Below are 20618 nucleotides of genomic sequence, written 5' to 3'. Positions count from 1 at the left end.
CTTTATGTATATTTATATTCATACCACTACCTGTGTTGTTTGTTTTCATCACTGTCCTCAACATTCACTCACTATTCCCAGCAGCTTTTTCCTACTAACACTTCCAAAACTGAACAATATTATCGTTAAAGATGTGAAATTGTAAGGCTTTTTGGATGATTACTGACAAGGAATGAACATGTCCGTATCTTGTATGTGTATTTTCTGAAGACGACATAGGAGTGCTTGGCTGGGAAAGGATTACACTCTTGCAACTTTTACCTACTTTGCCAGATTCTTCTGTCACCATGTTCTCTTGGACATGTTACTTTAACCCTTTAACGTTCAAACCAGCCATATCTAGCTTCTTAAACCTACCCCACAATATTATTCCCAAAGTAAAGAGTCACATCACAGAAATCTCACAGCTATGAGATAATGCATGAGTAATTCAAAACAATGGGAATAAACAAGCATCACATTTGATAGAATAATCTGAAACTAAAGAGTTAAATATATACTCTGGCTCATCACCCTGCACCATTCATTCTACCTACCCATATATGATGTTGGATCATTCTCTGACTCTCAATAATTCTCCAACTACTTTTCCCTTTCCCTTCTATCACCACTCTTATCTTTCAGTCACACACATCTTATCCACCCACTTATAATGTGGCCGAGCACTGCATTTCCTCCTACTCAGCCTTCTCTATCATCTTTTCTCTCTACACTAAACTTATGTAATGTCAAGAATTGTCTTAGACCCTGACGAAGAGTCCAACCCGTGCAGGCATGGCAAGTGGACCAACCAATTCCATCATCATTATTGTTGTATCCTTCCCCTCTCTTCCACACTAATTACTAACATTACTCTTCCCCATCTCTTCACTCGGTCTCCTCTATTACTCTCACTCCAACACTGATCCCTTTGTTATTCTCTCTACTGCAGTTCTCTCACAACAATAAACCTAGTCCATCCAGAACAGGTGAGGATTGTCTCTTTTTGCTTTGTGGGTTATAAGGCAAACGCCACTGCAGTTGGTGCCACAAAAATGAACTCGGCACACTCTCTAAGTGTTTGGTAATCAATTCAAGCAGAGCCAACACAGGGCTTGAGAGGGCTCTTTAGTCCTGCCGACAGCAAGACAACTTCTATAATGTTACTGCCATGGAAAAATGCATCAGGTACATCATAAAGTGGTAGGTGCTAGGAAGGGCATCCAGCTATAGAGACCGAGACATTGGTGGAGCACATGGTCTTCCAACCTTTTGGATCCTACAAAACCATCTAACCCTCATCAGCATAGATGACAATAATGATGATGATAGACACACACACACACACATGTGTGCACCAGCATGGAACATGAACGTTAAAGATGATGGCATTAGGAAGGGCATCCAACCATAGAAACCATCCCAAATCAGACTGGAACTTAGTGTAGCTCTCCAGCTTACCATTTAACCCATGCCAGCATGGAAAGCATTTGCTAAATGATGATGATGATTATATATATATGCACATATCTGCTCATTGTATTATAGTGTATTGTAGTGAATAGTTCTCATACATCTTGCACCTTTTAGAATTGACCATATCAGGCCCAAATAATTTACTTGTTTTATGCTTAAACTGACCAGATCCAGCCTCTCACACTTATCCTATGTCATTCTTAAAATATAACGATCACATCATCAAAATATCAAAGCTACAAGATAATAGGTGATAAATTCAAAGCAATTTGATTAAATAAGCATTACATTCAACAGAATAATCTGGATACTAAAGGGTTAACATAATCCTTAGTCAGAATCAGTGTGACACTGTGTATGATATAGCTAACCCTTTAAATTGCAATTACAGCTGGCTTGTTTGCTTCCGACAGCTTGGTAAAACCAAGGCAATATAGAATAATGTATCCTGCTTTTGATCTCAGTCTTTGGTTTGTGCCCTGTTCTTCAAAAACCATATCTACTCAGCCATGTGGTAGGATGTCTGACCTGCATTGAATGTTTCCACTGAACACATGACTGATGATTTTTAGTATCAACCAAGGAGACCAATACTTGAACCTTCAATAACCAGGTGGACCTGGTATTGCTGTCAGGTGAATTCATTTGCCTGCATTGGAACAAGTTTTGTCGATTGAGATACCACTGATAACTTAGTAATCTAATCTGGTATTTTGATGAATCATTTTAGGATACTTTTAGTACTAGCTATCATTGCAGATATCACAGCTGGAGTTGGTGAAGGTCAAATAGCAATCCACTCACCTTATCACATACTCATAGACTGATACAAAGATGTGTGCATGTATGTCTTTCTTTACGTATGTAACTGTTATTTCAGTGTTTCATATGAACTATATATATAACTACCAATATCTGAAAGGTGTTGGCATGTACTAAAGAGTGTACAACTGTATTTTCTCTTTATAAGTGGCTATAATTAAATGTCTTTTATGCTTCTGATTATTATAACCTCCAATATTTGAAAGGCAATATATGGCTATGTATCACTCTGTGTGTGTGTGCATGAATGTGTTTCTCTTTATATGTGTTCAGTATTTTGAATATATTTTATCCTACTAACTGTTGTTCATAGAAAACAAAATTGTGTCATTATGTAACTCTGTGTGTGTTTGTGTGAATGTATTTCTATTGTATTCCATTGTTTGTGAAACTGATTTTTATTTTGTATAGCCCATGGCTTACCTACATAGTATATGAGAAAGTATTGAGCTGCATACTCAACTTGAGATCTGTATCATTTTGCTACAAGGTAAAATTTAAAAGTTTAAACTGAAAAGTTTCCCCATTTTTATGTTTTAGTAATTATTCATACAACGTTTAGATATCCTTGCTTCTTGAGATAGCAAAGTAGAGGAGACTCAAGAGAAGAAAGAATGAAGCAAACATACAGGACAAAACAGTGGTATTTAATTTTTAGGTGGTTGAGTATGTTGTATGAGAAGAACGATGGTTGTGGTGTGTAAAGAAAGCAACAAGTTCTTCATAGCTGCTTCCCAATAATTATGCTCTTTACTCAGTCTTTTATTTGTTTGTTATTATCATCTTGACATGATAGATATCTATATTATCTTATAATCTTAGCTTCATATTTTGTCTATTTCTTTTACCTCTGCAGGTGAAGCTTTGGGTGCAATTGGATCATTATCTTCCATCAAAGTTTTGAAAAAATTCGAACACAATGATATCATTGAGGTATATTTAATAAACCAATTCGATTACTTCGTTTTTGGTAATATCCACTTACAACTAAACTTTGTTACAAAGTAATAATTAAATACAATCATTAGGATTGATGGAAAGTAGTGGTGGTCTGCATTGGACAGGGGAGATATAATAAAAACAAAAAAAAAGTTTGCTCAGGTTACTGTGATAAAATATGTTTCAAACATTATTGGAGATGATTGTTTAACACTTTTCAAATTGACACCACTATGGAAATTAGTATAACCATCTCTGTGATAAACTATTTTTTTCGTTTTAGCCATCTAGGTAGTCTCTCTGATCATTTGGTTTGCTAGAAATAACAAACTACCATCTTACTAAAAGAAGTAAACATTAGGTAATGTAGTACTAGGAGCACTGAATAATAGGTGAGATGGTCATGACTGGAACAACTTTGATCATAGGTCTGCTGAATCAGGAATGATCTGGAACTAAACAACGACGATAAAAGTAACTAGATACACTATATACTTATATGTTGTATATTATACATTAAATATGCTATATATCATTATCATCATTTTGCATCTACTTTCAATGCTAGTAGATATTAAGCAGGTCCTAATGGTCCAAGTCACTTATTCAGAGTTACTGACCTCCTAGATGGATCATGCTGATCACATTTCACTTGTGTTCTATTGCGGCATGGTTTCTACAGCTGGATGCCCTTATTAACATCAACCACATTACAAAGTGTATTGAGTGCATTTAATATTGGCTTTCAAACAGAGACAATGTAGGAACAAGAGGACTTTTAGTCTTGTCAAGGATATGACAAGCTCCAACATGAGAAAGGTTGTCATGTCCTTGGCAAAGCTGAAAAGTTTTCTTGATCATAACATTGTTTCCTCTCAGTCATAAACCACTTTACTGGATGCATTTTACTGTGTCACTAGCGTTAGAGAGCTTGTCATACCCATGACAAGTCTAAATAGTTCTCTTGGTCCTACATTGCATCTGCTTGGTTACACTTTACCGAATGTGCTGAGTACAATTCGGTACTATCACTAGAGATGTAGCCTTGTACTCTGCAAGGCTAAAGAGTGTCTCGATTAGCTCATGGCCATGTTACCACGAAGGTGAATAAAAGAAAAGGCAATGACAGAAGTTGAATTAGGGTGAGAGGGTAAAAGAAGTAAGAGTGTAGATTATTTGGGTGACAGGGTGGTAGAGGAGAGAGAAATAGAAGAAATGGCAGAGAGCAGTAGGAGAGAGGCATTAATGGTAGTTTCATGTTTGGTGGTGAGTGTCATGGAGATGAGTGATGATAAGCAAGTGTGTGAGAGTGATGGCTGTCAATAATGAATGATGGGTAGCAGTAGTGGAAAGCTACAGGTAGTGATGCAGGTGGAGGTAGGGGTAGAAGAGTTTAGTTTTATCATATCAAATTCACTGTGTCATGATGATCTTCCTCATTACACTGGCGACAAGACCCAGTGAGTTGGAAAGCGGGTAAGTATTAGAGAAATGCAAGTGTATCCAATAGTTGGGAACGAGGTGTGCAGCAGATGGAAACTTGATAGGCACGAATGGGTAAAACAGTAAATGTATTATATATCCCTACCTCCACTATTATCACTATATAACATGTATTATGTCCGTCATGCATGGATATTTTCCAGCACTGTATGTCACCAATTATCATTGTCCTTTGTCATTTCCTTTGTGAGCTCTTTACCACTTTATCCCAGGTCTTCCTTGGTATTCTTCCTTAACAGGTTCTATCCACTTTCAGCAAACAACTGTCATCCTCCATATCCATCATATGGCCATACCAGCACAGCATTCTCTCAGTTCATTTGTACTCCATCATTCATGCACACTAACATCTCACATCCAGTGGAGCATGCTTGCTTCATTTTTTTCCAGTCTTTACAAATCCCCTACCTTCTAGGCTCACATCTCACTACCTTGCAACATGTTCATACACAAGCATCATGCAATCTGCCATTCACTTTAAGAAACTCTTTTTAGTCAGCAGAGGTAATAGCTTCTTTAGCTTGCTCTGTCCACTATGCTTTTGATACACCTATCTCCATAGTTAATTAGGTCAGCAAGGTAACCAGAGCTGTCAGTTATTTTTAGTGATTCATCTGAGCATTGGATGGACTTTATTCCATACATATTCTTACTTCTAAACATTCTTGTGCATCTACCTCATACAAAGTCTACCTTCTCTGTTAGCTTGCCAATGCACCCCCATCACAACTCATGTGTGTCCACATTTTACACTGTGTACAACATATAGAATTTCTGTCCACTCTTTTCCTGCATATCAAGCACAGCCTTTTCTTGATGGTAACAGTGTCTTGAGTCCTTTATTCCTTACTAAAACTTGAGTCTTCACTAAGTATATTTTAAGGCCACTTGACTCTAGATTTTGCTTCCTGGTCTAGTATTTCATCTCTAAATATTCTACAGATATGGCTATGAGAACTAGGTTATTAATTACAGGAGCTCCCATACACAGCTTGTCTTGAACTCTATTATCACCTGTAATACTATCACAAATAGGAAGAGATTGAAGACTTAGCCCTGACGGACTATTACCTGCATGCTGGACCTCATAAGTCGTTCATCTATCTGTGATTTCTCTAAATAATTATATAATTGAAAATAGAATCTTGTCAAAGACCTTGTGGGACAACAAATGCTAGATATAGAGGCTTACTCCTAACTGGGTACTTTAGCAGTGTTTTAGTAGGAAGACGGTATCAGTAGTGCTTCTTTTTAATACAGAGCCAAACTACACACCATCAGCCTCATATAACGTCTGTTTTCGATGCTGGCCTGGGCTGGACAGTTTGATAGGTGCTGGCCAGGCTCCTTGTCTGTTTTGGCATGGTTTCTATGGCTTGATGCCCTTCCTAATGTCAACCACTTTACAGAGCGTACTGGGTGCTTTCATGCAGTACCAGCATAGGTGTGTCTACGTGGCACTGGTAGAGGTACTTGTTACGTCACACCAACTCCCACGAGCCTGCAAAATTAGGAATGCTCAACTGGAGAGGGATGCAGGCAACCACACTTTTACTTAACTTGATGTGTCTTTTTAAGCATCTATTATAATTTTTACGTTTATCAATTCGTTTTGCAAGATTCCTGATATGAAATCATTTGTTGAAACAGATGTATTTTGGGATGGTCATTTTTTTTTTTTTTTTTTTTTGCCAAATAAACACATGCACTATTTTTTTCTTTTTGGTTTATCACTTGTTTATTACTGTTATTTTATAAGTTTAACACCTGTCCATTGTCTTTTGTCAGACATCTGTGGCCTCTTCAGCTATACTTTTCGTTTCCTTGTGTGTTCTTGCTTCACTTACTCCAGGCATTAAAATAATAAAATAACAGTAATAAACGAATGAAGAAGAAAACACAAAAAAAAAAAAAATACTGCGTGTTTATTTGTTTAAAAAAAAAAAAATAAAATGACCATCCTGAAATACAGCAATATTATAATTTTGTTTCTAAACACTTGTGCTATGACTCTTTTTCTAACTTCCGTAATTAGGTTCTATAATCTAATACCATTGTCATTGCCCCTTTATAGAGCATCTTATAGTAGTTGACAGTAATATTACTACACTAATCATTGGGTATGATGACACCGTCTTGCCTGTGCTTACAGGTTCACTATGCATGTGACTAACATGTAATCTTTTTCACCAGCTGTTTTAATCCTCTTAGCTTCAATTCTTGAAAGATCAGCTGCCTTCTTTGCCTCCATGTTTTCCATTGCACTTCCAGCCTTAGTACTGACAACTTGGGTGGGTAATCCTTTTGTTGGATCTATATTTATACACATACTAGTGATGTTTGTGTGTATGTGTGTGTGTACATATACCTTTTATATTTTACTTGTTTCAGTCATTGGACCATGGCTGGTCTGGAGCACTACCTTGAAGGGTTTGGTCAAAAAATCAACCTCAGTACTTATTTATGTTTTAAGCTTGACACTTATTCTGTTGGTCACTTTTACCAAACTGCTAGGTTACAGTGACAAGCAAACCAACAGCAGTTGTCAAGCAGTGGTGTAGGACAAACACATACACACAAACGAACAAGCAATGGGCTTCTTTCAGTCTCTGTCTACTAAATCTACTCACAAGACTTTGGTCAACCCAGAGCTCACCAAAGAAGACACTTGCCTAATGTACAGTGTAGTGGGACTGAGCCCATGAGCACATGGTCGGAAAGCAAGCTTCTTACCACCCAGCCACACCTGTGCCTATTATGTTTACACACACCTGTCATATTCTTGTGCTAGTTTCAGTCACTAGAATACATCCATGATAGGGCACTGTTTTCGAGGATCCAATCAGTTAAATGAACCCCAGTTCAGCAAAAGAGATCAGCAGAATAAGTACCACATTTAAAAATAATTACTGGGGTCGACTTGTTAAACTAAACCCTTTGAGGTAGTGTCCCAGCATAGCCACATTCCAGTGGCTGAAACGAGTATAAGGTACGTGTGCCACTGTGTCTGTCCATATTTATGAGTGAGAGTGTATGTATGTATGTATGTATACATGTGTGTGTGTTTACATATGTCTGTCATGTATGTGTTTAAAATGAGTAACAAAGAGTGGGGAGGTTTCTTTATAATTGATACTTCCTCTCTAAATGGTGCTTGTTTTTGTTTATCCTCAGCTTATTCTTGATTGAGCAGATTTAGGGTGAAAGCTTTCCAATTGTGAACATTTTTTTTTTTTTGTGTATGTCAAGGACTACATATATGTATGTGTATGCATATGTATGTCTAAGGCTGGAACTGAAGTTACCAGAAGCATACTCAGTCAGCAATTTTTTTTTCTCTTAAAGTAAGAAAGGCATGGCTGTGTGGTAAGAAGTTTGCTTTCCAAACTCATGGTTCCAGGTTCAGTCTTGCTGTGTAGCACTTTGGGAAGGTGTCTTCTGTTATGACCTCTGGTGAACCAAAGTGAGTGATAGACAGAAACTGAAAGAAGTCTGTGTTTGTGTGTTATCTCTGTTTTGATTTCATATAATAGTTGTAAATGAGTGTCACTGTCATAAAAGCAGCATCCCTCATTTCCAATCTTTTGTGAAAACATGTCCTTACTTGGAAACAGGTGAAGGTTGGCAACAGGAAGGGCATCCAGCTGTAGAAAATCTACCTCAACACAATTCTGTCCAACCTGATCCATGCAATTTGGAAAAGTAGATGTTAAATGGTGATGATGAATATGTATTTATATATATGTATGAACGTGTGTGTCTGTGCATGTATAAGCAATTATAATGAATTTCTTTTGTTTCTTTCCATCTCTTTTTCATCCAGCTTGCTCATACGTGTCAATTAGCCATACAACGAATCAGGTGGTTACATGGCTCAGATCGTCACAAGAAAAACTTGTCCAAAAATCCATACAATTCTATTGATCCTGCACCACCTGCTGAATGCCAAGACTTGGTGAAATTGGAGAAGATGCTGCTGGATGAATCACTGCCTATATATACTCGTTATCGAGCCATGTTCTCTCTCAGGAACATGCAAACGGATGAAGCATGCTTAATTCTTGCTAAAGGTAAGGAAACTCTGATACTAGATTGAACTTTCAGATGTAAGGTATCTAGAGCAGTAGTTCTCAACCAGGGTCCATATGGCCCCTGAGGATCTATATAAGATTTTGGGGGTCCATACAACAAAATAGTAAATTGGGAATCGACAACAGTATTTTAAAGTCCCCTGCAAAAATTTTGCTTTAGATGTATGTATTGCAAGAAACAGCTAGGTTTTTCTCTCTAACGTTTTACATAGTTTGACCTACACATATTAACATATGAAAAACAAAATAGGAATTTTGAAAGAAGTTTCTATAGAACTAGTTTGTAAATATCGAATGGCTATGGGGATTGACCAGAATAAAATAGGAATCAGAGGGGTCCATAAATGAAAAGGAAATGGTTGAGAACCTCTCGTATATAATCATTAATGTTTTTAATGAAATGTTGATATATCTTTCTTTTACTTGTTTCAGTCATTAGACTGCGGCCATGCTGGGGGATTTTAGTCAAACTAATCAGCCCCAGTACTTATTTTCTTTTTAAGCCAGGTGCTTATTCTATCAGTCTCTTTTGCTAAACTGCTAAGTTAATGGGGATAAAAACGCAGGCACAAAGATACACATGTATATATCTATATCTATATATATATGGTGGTCTTCTTTCAGTTTCTGTTTACCAATACCATCTAACAAGGTCTTGGAACCATAGATATAACAATGTGTTTTCATGATCTATGCCTGGAACACAGAATATCAGTGCCTTTGAATTTCCAGTCTTTATGAATTGGGAATATGTATGGTATCTAGTGGGAATAACAGCTGGCTATAGAGAACTGTCTATAGATATTTCACACAGTGGAAGTCATTTTTTTGTTTACATGTGAGAAGGCATCAGCTTAAATTTGTTTGAAACACCAATTTTGATACAGACTGTGTTGTAACGTGACGTATTCAATCACTTGCTAGTGTGTGTCTTAGTCTTATTGTATGATGTGGATTTCAAATCCAGAATAAGGTTTGGTAGAAAAGACATATGTGATTTTTCACACCTATTTTTTGAGTAAAGAAAATGTGGCTTAATAACCAGATACATTATGTCTGAAACCAATATTTTTTTACCTTTTGATTTTCTTCCATATGTTCACGAATCTTTGGAGTCAGTGTGTCTATCGTTTACTTAGTGTTAGGTTCAAGGGCTGGAATACTAACCACATGTTCATGAGTTCAAATCTTAATACTTCCAAACATTGTGTATCACTATTGAACGACATATCAATCCTCTCCAGCCTTCATCAGGTGTCCTGGGGGAATTTCAAACCTGGGTTCTCATTCCTAAGGTATTTTTCTGATGTTGTTAGTATTATGATTCAGGTCACTGCCTGGAATCGAACTCGAATCTTGGGGTTAGTACTCTGCCATATGCCTGTTAGCAATTATGGCGTGAATTTTAGGGCTTATAAATTTAATATTTTCCTGTCCTTCCTTAATACTGGTTCCCATATGCTACTCATATCTGCACTAGGTCTGCTTAACTCAATAAAGCCATCCATACAGTTCACAATGGAAAAGGAAAAAGACAATCAGCTAGCATTCCTGGATGTATTAATAACATGCACCAAGTATGGATCCAGGACATCCGTATACTGCAAGCCAACCTTCAATGGACGATACCTCAACTTCAATTCCCACCATCCATACAGTGTAAAGAGAGGGATTGCTCAGTGCATAAAACATCAAGCAAAGAATATAAGTAGCGATCCTGATACATACCATGAAGAAATGATCAAGCTAAGTAACAATCTATTAAGCAACAGCTACCCCAAAAACATACTATCCACTCCAATTATGAAGAGAAGAGAGGATGGTACCCATAAACTGACCACAATCTGTCTACCCTGTGTGAAAGGCCTCTCCAAAAAGATACAAAAGGCACGTGACCCATATGACAGCAGGACTGTATTCAAGAGTAATATACTTTGCAAATATCTCCTTCGAAGATATAGAAAAGAATATGACCAAAGACTGTATGTACTCCATCCCATGCAGATGTGGTAGGTTATACAAAGGCAAAACATGCCACCCCCTCAAAATAAGGGTAGAGGAACATTGCAAAGCTGTGAGACGAGGAAATATTGATAAATCGGGTATAGCTAATCATGTATGGGAAACGGAGGCCACCTCCCACTGTGGGATTAAATTAAAATAATAGACAGTGAACACCACTGGAAAATATGAAAACTAAGAGGCAGCACATATGCTAGGACATAATAACTTCCTAAGCAGACTTAGTGCAGATATGAGTAGCATATGGAAACCGGTATTAAGGAAATGATATGAAAATATTAGATTAATAAGCCCTAAAATTCACTCCATAATTGCCCACATGCATATGGCATAGTGATTAAGAGCGCAGGCTATTAACCCCAAAATTCCAAGTTCAATTCCAGGCAGTGACCTGAATAATAATAATAATAATAACATCAGAAAAATACCTTAAGAATGAAAACCCAGGTTCGAAATTCCTACAGAACACCTGATGAAGGCTGGAGAGTACTTCAGCTGAAATGTTGTATTAACAAACAAAATGAGGGCAAATATCTGTCAAATGTAAATAATGTACACAATTCCTCATCTCTCAAATATAGAACTGCAATATCAATCCTTTACCTGATAGAAATAGCTGCCACAACTACTCTGCTGTTTTACTCTGACAACAGAAAAAGTACAACTGGAAAATGTTGTCCTATAAATCGCAAATCTGAAAAATAGACAGGATGGTAACAGGTGGACCACTTTTGTTTGATCATAGATCAGATCAATCTGGACTGATGTGGGATTTAACAATAACTCTTGAGTAAAGTACATAATACGCTCTACTTTGGTGTATAATCAGGTTCCACTCTCTACAAATGATATGAAGGGACATCATCCAGCTGGGAAAACAATTGCTTTAAAAAAATCCATCCCAGAAACACAAGTATATCATCGTCATCATCATCATCATCAAACATCTTTTTCCATTCTGGTATGAGTTAGATGGTTTGATAGCTTCCACTCAAGGAGCTGTCCAGATTCCAATTGTCTGTTTTGGCATGGCTTCTATGGCTGGATGCCCTTCCTAATACCTACCACTTCACAGGGTGTGTCTGATGTTTTCTATGTGCCACCATCACCGGTGCATTTACATAACACCAGCACAAGTGCATTTTATATGGCATTGCACCTGTAAAGGTGCAATGCCTGTATGTATGAACGATTGCCATTTTACTTAGTTTGACACATCTTCTCAAGTACAGCAAATGGCCATAACTCCCGGTACCTTGTCATTTCCTCAAGATCTTTTCTCACTTTGTGCCATGTCTTCCTGGGACAATTGACCCTTTTGATACCAACCTAGCTGAAACTGCCTCTGGCTCTGTTTTACAAATGTCTTGTTTTCATAAGTTTTAAATCAAATTTTCCACCAAACCTTAGTCACAATTTATGCTCCTAACATTAGCTTAATGACAACTAAGTTATTTTACTAAATTCTTTGTTATATTTAAAATTAACTGAAAGAAACACAGAGCATCTCAAAATAAATGTGGTAACGAAAGTGTTAAATGTGTGAAGCTTACAAGATAAATCTGAATGAATGAAATGCTGACCTATTGCATAACTTTATCACAAGTCAAGTTGAACCTAGTACTTTCAATTTTGCAGTGCTGCCACTAGTTCATTATCATAATATGGTTGAACTAACTCGGACATTTTTCACCCCCATGCACCATACATCTTGGACCTGTATTAGTTTACAGAGGTCTTCAGAGAGGCATCAAGTCTCTCTGGTAATTTGATCTACATATGTTATAGTTGAACAATATGCTTGAGTATGACCATACTTTGGCATCCATAGCAGTAGTCACTTGCCAGCTTTTGTTTAGCTTGCCAGTAATGTCCCACAAAGCACAAACACCTTTCCTTTATAATGGTGGAAACAGGCAGGAGATCTCCATACAGCTATTTTTTTTTTGTGGAATGAGTTCTCCAAGATATGTTTAAGATGGCTCTTAACATTTGGGTGCAAGTTCCATTTAGCTAGGATTCCACTGGTTAGAGCTATAAATGTTGTGGTACTTGCTTACAGTTGGATGGACTAAGCTGTTGAGATTTAAATGTTTTTTTGTTTTGGGATTTAGTAGACTACTTATGTGTTCATGGATCTCAAGTTCCAATTAATTACATGTGCTTTTGCTGCATTTGTTTCTAGTGTTGAACACTTTATTCTGTATTGCCTCAGTTCACCTGAATGGCACTAGAAATAGGTACTATGTTACACCTGCGAGGGACTGGCATCCTATTCATGTGGCACATTGTTTCTGGGACAGAACACTAGTCTATATTTCTTCAGCCAGTTCACTGAACTGTAGCAGGAATAGCTTTCAAATAAACTGAAGGCCGGGTAACCATGATAGAATAGTGACTGATCCAGGTAGAGATCTATCTCTTAACTGTTTCATGAAACCAGGATTAAGTACTAATAGCCCTTTCTCTTGGTAGCCCTAACAAGATCTAGAGACATATATTATTTGTATTATATTAATAGGAAGCAATTTTTAATTAAAAAATATTAATGCATGTTTCTGAAGGTTCATTTACTTTCTAAACATAAACCCTTGTCATCTATGTTAATATGTAACAAAAAAGAGAGGGGGAAAATGCCATTAGAGTTGGATAACAGAGTCTGTTGACTGAAGAAAAAATATTTTGTGTTATTTACTTTCTGATTCATATTCTATCTAGGTCAAATTTGCCTTTCATCCTTCCCTCATCATCTTGATCATTTAACATCCGTTTTCCATGCTGGCATGGGTTGGATGGTTTGACAGGAGCTGGCCAGCCGGAGAGATACCTGGGCTCCAATTGTCTGTTTTGGTATGGTTTCTACAGCTGAATGCCCTTCTTAACACCAACCACTTTACAGAGTGTACTGAGTACTTTTTACATGGTGCTAATATGGGTACTTTATACATGGCACTGGCACAGGTGTTTTACATGTGGCATTGGCACAGGTACTATATATGTGACACTGACATGGGTGATTCATACATGGCATCAGCAGGGATGTTTTTTTTTATGTGCACTGACACATAAGTTGATAAAATAAATACTGAGGACTGATGTAGCTGACCATACCCTTGAAGTACCCTAGTACAGCCATTGTTCAATGAATGAAAGCAGTAACAAAATACAAGTATGACAGCAAAAGAAAACTCAGTACAAAACTATTGAGTCTAATATTTTTATTAAATAGCCAGATTTTTCTTCAAATACATTGCATCTAACAGTTTTGCGTTTCTAGTTCAGGTTCTAGATATAATTCAGATCCTCCTATACAAGTCGATAATTTGTGTAAGATTGAAGGAAAAAACATTTTTCCCCTTGGTGTTAGCCTCTGTACACCTGACATACAACCATCTTCTCACCTCTCAATACACCCTCCCCATTCACATACAGACACTTAGTTGGGAGAATTTCTTCCCTTTTCCTGTTCTTTTTTTGTCTTGCAACTTACCTGGCAGTCTCACTAGTACTAGTGGCACGAAAAATGCACCCACTACTCACTGTGAAGTGGTTGATATTAGGAAGGACATCCAGCCATAGAAACCATGCCAAAACTGTCATTGGAGTTCAATGCAACCCTGTAGATTACCGGATCCTGTCAAACCATCTAACCCATGCCAGCTTGGAAAACAGGCGTTAATGATGATGGTAATGGTGTCTGAATTTTTTGCAAGTCTACTTGTTGAGGTTAGACCGATCTGCAACGTTTGCTTCCATCGTCATTTGGGTACAACACGAATTTTTTTGTCATCGATCAGTCTTCCACAATGTACTTTGGCTAGGTGTTTAACGGATTTCTATCATATATCCAAAGCGTTCTAAGGCTTTAAATTTTAAATATTCCTTGGTAGGGATAAGGTAGGACAAAGCTTATCAATGATGTGTGGTCAATTAGTTCATAATTATGATAGAACTTTTTTTTTCATTTTCATAGAGGTTTTTGTTGACTTTAAAATGTGTTCGATAAACTTTACTTTAAATTGCAAATTATGGTTAGACGTTAATATAATGACATTCTGATAAGTAGATTATCTCCCTTGGCTAGGCGGCTCTCCATGCAGACAAATCTACTTCTGCAGACTACCCATGCCCTTGTTGTTGTGTGGTCTTGTTTAGCACATGTTTATAACATTTATTGTCAATTATAATGTTGTTATGTTGGCATACTGTCCCGTGGATATAACTACTTAGGGTTAAGAGATTTATATTCTGCTACTAAGTGTATTGATAAATAAATTCAGAGCAAATAACTAATGATCCTAGAGTTATTTCCCTTCGTCTATATATATGGATATTTATATGCCGTGTGTCTGTATACATGATAGTTGCAAGCTCGTGTTCGAGTATAGCCATCTCCAGATCGAAAGTCTCAGACATGCGAAGGCTACGACCAGCCATTTTTGTGACAGGTCTTACTTTTTTTTCAAGCGATGCCTGTGCATGATGAAAAGATTTGCACAAATCTATTCCTACTCTCTGAACATGGACAACATAAACTCGAAAAGAAGAACTAGTCTGCATCATCGAATTTTGTTAGTGTCGCAGGTTTTCCCTCAGAGTTTCCCTCTCTTAGAGAAATGTTGTGACAACAGAGGGACCTCCAGTGGGCCAACTGCATGCCTGGACACCAACCCAGGTATTTTCACGTCTCCATGCATACATACGCATGTACACATTGTTGTATGGTCATTGACTGTGCATGCGCTCTTCCGCCCTTTGACAGGTCTTATCTTTCGTCCTGCAGGGTGTCCAACAATCACCCTCCTCACCAAGCAAGCTTGATGGGGTTGTCAATTTAGTTGCCGACAACCTGACCATACAACATATGTATGTGTGTGTGTGTGTATATACACACATATGCTCAGTAATAATTAAACTATCAATGACCATACAAGCATAATGTGTAATGAAATTTGGCAGACTTCCTTTGATTAGCTATATATATATATATATATATATTTTGGGTCATCCCATTTATAATGCAGATTTTTTCTACTTCTTTTATTTTTCAAAATTCAGATAAACAAAGTTCTTTTAATCTAAAATATACTCTTCTTCATTTTCTGCAATGCTCTTATATCCATCTGGTAGACGCAAGGCCCCTCTTCCAGAATTCACTTGTCCATGACGGCAATTACTCCTTTAGTACTGTTCTAACCTCATCTACTGAATACATATTTTTCCATCCAAATGATTTTGAAGAATGCAGAATAAATGATAATCAGACGGGGCAATGTCCAGTGAATATGGTGGGTGGAACATCATTTCCCATTCAAACTGCTCCAGCCTTTTGCATGTTATCCTTGCTATATGTAGTCAAGCATTATCCTGATGGAAGAACACTTTTTGTCTTGAAACCAAAGATGGTCGTTTTTCTCCTAGTGCTGACTTAAGCTGCTCAAGCTGCTTGCAGTAGATCTCCTTTGTTATTGTTTCGTTTGGGTTTAAAAGTTCAAAGTGGACTAAACCTTTCATATCCCACCAACCAGATAACACCTTATGTGGGTGAACCTTCTTTAGCCTGGTGTGTCAGTGTTTCTCCTTTCCTGACACTGTCTTTGATGCTTGACATTTTTATAGTCAACCCATTTCTCATCACCAGTCACTATTCAGTCCAAAAAAGGTTCATCTGTGAGACGTGACAGCAAAGAAGGGCTCACATTCACTCTCTGCATGCGATTAGACTAAGAAATTTTGTGAGGAACCCATTCACCCAATTTGCTGACTTTTTGATGGCATGCAGGTGTCAATGAATGGTTGAATGACCAAATCCACGCTTCTCTGCTAGTTCTTCAACAGTTACGATGGGATTTTGTTCCACTAGGGTTTTGCAGGACGTTCTTGTCAAGCTCTACAGATCTGCCATGATGAGGCTTGTCTTCTGGGCTGTAGTTTCCAGCTCAGAATTTCTGGAACCACAGTTGACATTGTCCAATCTCCATATACTGCACTAATATTCCTGTTGTTATCTTTATTGAGCAAAATATGCAGAATATGTTCTTTTGCCTCTTCCGTTATAGCTTTGAAAAAATAACTGCTAAAATCGAACTGTGCTCTTCAAAATTTGCACTAAGAATAACACAAGATAAAATTACTACCTGCTTTTATAGCAAGTTGATGCAGGTAGTTTATCCCATCCGCCTCCGACTTTTAGTTCATGCAATTGAAAAAGTACACTATTTATGGGATGACCCAAGCATTAAGTTTGAGAAATGTTTGCAGGTTGTAGGTACTGTTTTGCTTATGAATTCTTCCAATTGCAAGTTTTCTTTTCAGGTACACGACACTGCTTTTCCCCTTCCCAGGCTACAGGCCCACACCCCCAACACCCATACTGTTAGGATTGGCACTCTTAACGTCGGCACGCTGAAAGGTAGATCTGGTGAAATTGTTGAGATGCTTGAACGGAGACGCGTAGATATGTGCTGCATCCAGGAAGTAAGATGGAGAGGAGGTTCTGCGAGGTTCCTCACAGGCAAAGAACACAGGTACAAGATTTTCTGGGCAGGGAACACTGACGGGGTCAGGGGCGTAGGAATACTTCTAGCGGAGAAATGGGTGGATAAGGTAATCGAGGTCGTTAGAGTAAGTGACAGAATACTTAAGATCAGACTAGTGCTTCATCATAGATTAGCTACTGTCATCTCAGCCTATGCACCTCAACCGGGGCTACCAGATGGTCTGAAAGACCAATTCTATGACACCCTCTTGCAAACTACCTCGTCGACGAGTGACAGGGACCTTCTCTTTGTGGCTGGAGACTTCAACGGTCATGTCGGACGTCGTGCTGGAGGCTTCCATGGCATACATGGAGGCTATGGCTTCGGTTCCCGCAACGAGGAGGGAACCAGACTGCTGGAGTTCTGTGATGCAACCGATCTTATGGTCTGCAATACCAACTTTAGGAAACCTGCCAGTCACCTAGTCACCTACCGCTCCGGCAGACACTCTAGCCAAATCGACTACATCCTCGCCAGAAATAGGGAAAGAGGGTGGCTTATAAATGCCAAAACCTACCCTGGCGAAGAATGTACCCCACAACATAGATTAGTAGTTAGCGACTTTGGGATCAAGGCAAAATGGGTGCCCAGAATTAGACAGGCTTGGAGGAGAAGGGTGTGGAAGCTTAAAGACCCTGCAAACGGACAGAGACTTAGAGACAAGTTACTTGAAGCATTTAACGAAATAGAAGGGGATATAGCATCATACAACGTGGAAGACAATTGGAGATTTCTGCAGGACAACCTGTTGAAAGCCACCGACCAGATTTGTGGGTGGTGTAAGGTCCCCTCCCGACCCAGAGTAACGTGGTGGTGGAACAAGGAGGTAGACAGGGCTATTAGACAAAAGAAACAGGCTTGGAAGGACTGGAAGAACGGTGGTAGCAGGGAATTGTACCAATGTGCCAGAAGGGAGGCTAGGCGACAGGTTTATTTAGCCAGAGGGGAAGCAGATAAGGAAAGATTTGCCAATGTTCTGCACCGTGAGGACCAAAGACTTGAGGTATTTCTCGTTGCAAGACAGTGTAGGAGAGAGAATAGTGATGTTGTAGGAGAGAAATGTGTTCGCATGGATGATGGTACGCTTGCATTAAATGAGGATGCAAAGAAAGAGGTCTGGAGATGCCACTACGATAGATTGCTTAATAAAGAGAATGAATGGGAGAAAGAGAGCCTGCCGTATGTCGACCCAATAGAGGGACCAGCTATCCGAGTTGATAGTACCAGGGTAGATAAAGCAATTAAGAGTATGAAGACCGGGAAAGCCCCCGGCCCATCAGGAATCACTGCAGAGATGCTCAAAATATCTGGCAGTGTTGGCTATAGCCTAGTCACCCGTATTACGAACCAGGTGATACACGAAGGAGTCATACCCAATGACTGGTGTAGCAGCATCATAGTCAACTGCTACAAAGGTAAAGGTGACGTTTTAGATACAAATAATTACAGAGGCATCAAGCTGTTAGATCAGGTTATGAAAGTTACAGAGAGGGTCATAGCCCAACTAATTAGGGAGCGAATCAATTTAGATGAGATGCAGTTTGGGTTTGTGCCAGGTAAAAGCACTACTGATGCCTTATTTCTAGTGAGACAGTTGCAGGAGAAATACCTAGCTAAGGATAAACCTCTGTACCTGGCTTTCGTTGACATGGAGAAAGCCTTTGACAGGGTCCCCCGATCCCTTATCTGGTGGTCAACGAGGAAACTTGGGATAGAAGAATGGTTAGTGAGAGCTGTGCGAGCCATGTACAGAGATGCTGCCAGTAAGGTGAGGGTTGGAAATGAGTACAGCAATGAATTCCGGGTAGAGGTAGGGGTCCACCAAGGTTCCGTCCTCAGCCCCCTCTTATTTATCATATTCCTCCAGGCAATCACAGAGGAGTTCAAGACAGGTTGCCCCTGGGAGCTCCTCTATGCTGATGACCTTGCCCTAATTGCGGAGTCACTATCAGAACTAGAGGAGAAGTTTCAGGTGTGGAAGCAAGGTCTAGAATTGAAGGGCCTTAGAGTCAACCTAGCTAAAACCAAAATCCTAATAAGTAGGAAGGTAGATAAAACACAAACCCCTTCAGGTAGATGGCCCTGCTCAGTATGTAGAAAAGGAGTAGGTAGTAACTCTATAAGATGTACCCGGTGCAAGCTATGGACACATAAGAGGTGCAGCAACATCAAAGCAGGTTAACTAGCAAGTTAGTTTTTGTTTGTGGCAGATGTTCAGGTGCAATAAACACTGTAAACAAACAAGAAACAACTTCTATCTCATTCCAGGGTGAAAAACTAGAGGTAGTCGATAGCTTCCGCTATCTGGGCGACCAAGTTAGTAGTGGGGGTGGGTGCGCTGAAAGTGTAGCTGCTAGAATAAGAATAGCCTGGGCAAAGTTTAGAGAGCTCTTACCCCTGCTGGCGACAAAGGGACTCTCACTCAGAGTAAAAGGCAGACTGTATGACGCATGCGTACGAACAGCCATGCTACATGGCAGTGAAACATGGGCTGTAACTGCTGAGGACATACGTAAGCTCGCAAGGAATGAAGCCAGTATGCTCCGTTGGATGTGTAATGTCAATGTGAATACCCGTCAGAGTGTAAGTATCTTGAGAGAAAAGCTGAACATTAGAAGCATCAGTTGTGGCGTGCAAAAGAGACGATTGCGCTGGTATGGATGAGGATAGCTGCGTGAAAAAGTGCCACACCCTAACAGTTGAGGGAACCCGTGGAAGAGGTAGGCCCAGGAAGACCTGGGCTGAGGTGGTGAGGCAAGACCTTCGTACATTGGGCCTCACCGTGGCAATGACTACTGACCGAGACCTTTGGAAATGTGCTGTGCGTGAGAAGACCCGGCAAGCCAAGTAAGATCGTTGCCAGTGCCCCTGGACTGGTTCTTGTGCGGGTGGCACATGAGATGCACCATTTTGAGCGTGGCCGTTGCCAGTACCGCCTGACTGGCTCCCGTAGGATTTTCGAGCGAGATCGTTGCCAGTGCCCCTGGACTGGCTTGTGCGGGTGGCACATAAAAGACACCATTTCGAGCGTGGCCGTTTTCGTGCGGGTGACACGTAAAAACACCCACTACACTCTCTGAGTGGTTGGCGTTAGGAAGGGCATCCAGCTGTAGAAACTCTGCCAAATCAGACTGGAGCCTGGTGTTGCCATCCGGTTTCACCAGTCCTCAGTCAAATCGTCCAACCCATGCTAGCATGGAAAGCGGACGTTAAACGATGATGATGATGATATATATATATATATATA

At 39.3% G+C, this 20618-nt stretch overlaps 1 protein-coding gene across 1 annotated transcript in view; it reads left to right on the top strand.

Moving 5' to 3' along the window:
* The window catches only part of LOC106882333 (deoxyhypusine hydroxylase), a 36724-nt gene that overhangs the window by 14150 nt on the left and 1956 nt on the right, over window positions 1–20618 (top strand). The window contains exons 2-3 of the mRNA XM_089356418.1: window positions 3134–3210; window positions 8543–8789. Coding sequence (XP_089212544.1) covers window positions 3134–3210; window positions 8543–8789 — 324 coding nt within the window. The remainder of the gene's footprint in view (window positions 1–3133; window positions 3211–8542; window positions 8790–20618) is intronic.

The sequence above is a fragment of the Octopus bimaculoides genome, chromosome 8 (assembly GCF_046866305.1).
Source record: "Octopus bimaculoides isolate indiv1 chromosome 8, ASM4686630v1, whole genome shotgun sequence".
Taxonomy (NCBI): Eukaryota; Metazoa; Mollusca; class Cephalopoda; order Octopoda; family Octopodidae; genus Octopus; species Octopus bimaculoides.
The sequence above is the reverse complement of the archived record's forward strand: the minus strand, read 5'-3'. Positions and strand labels throughout refer to the sequence as shown.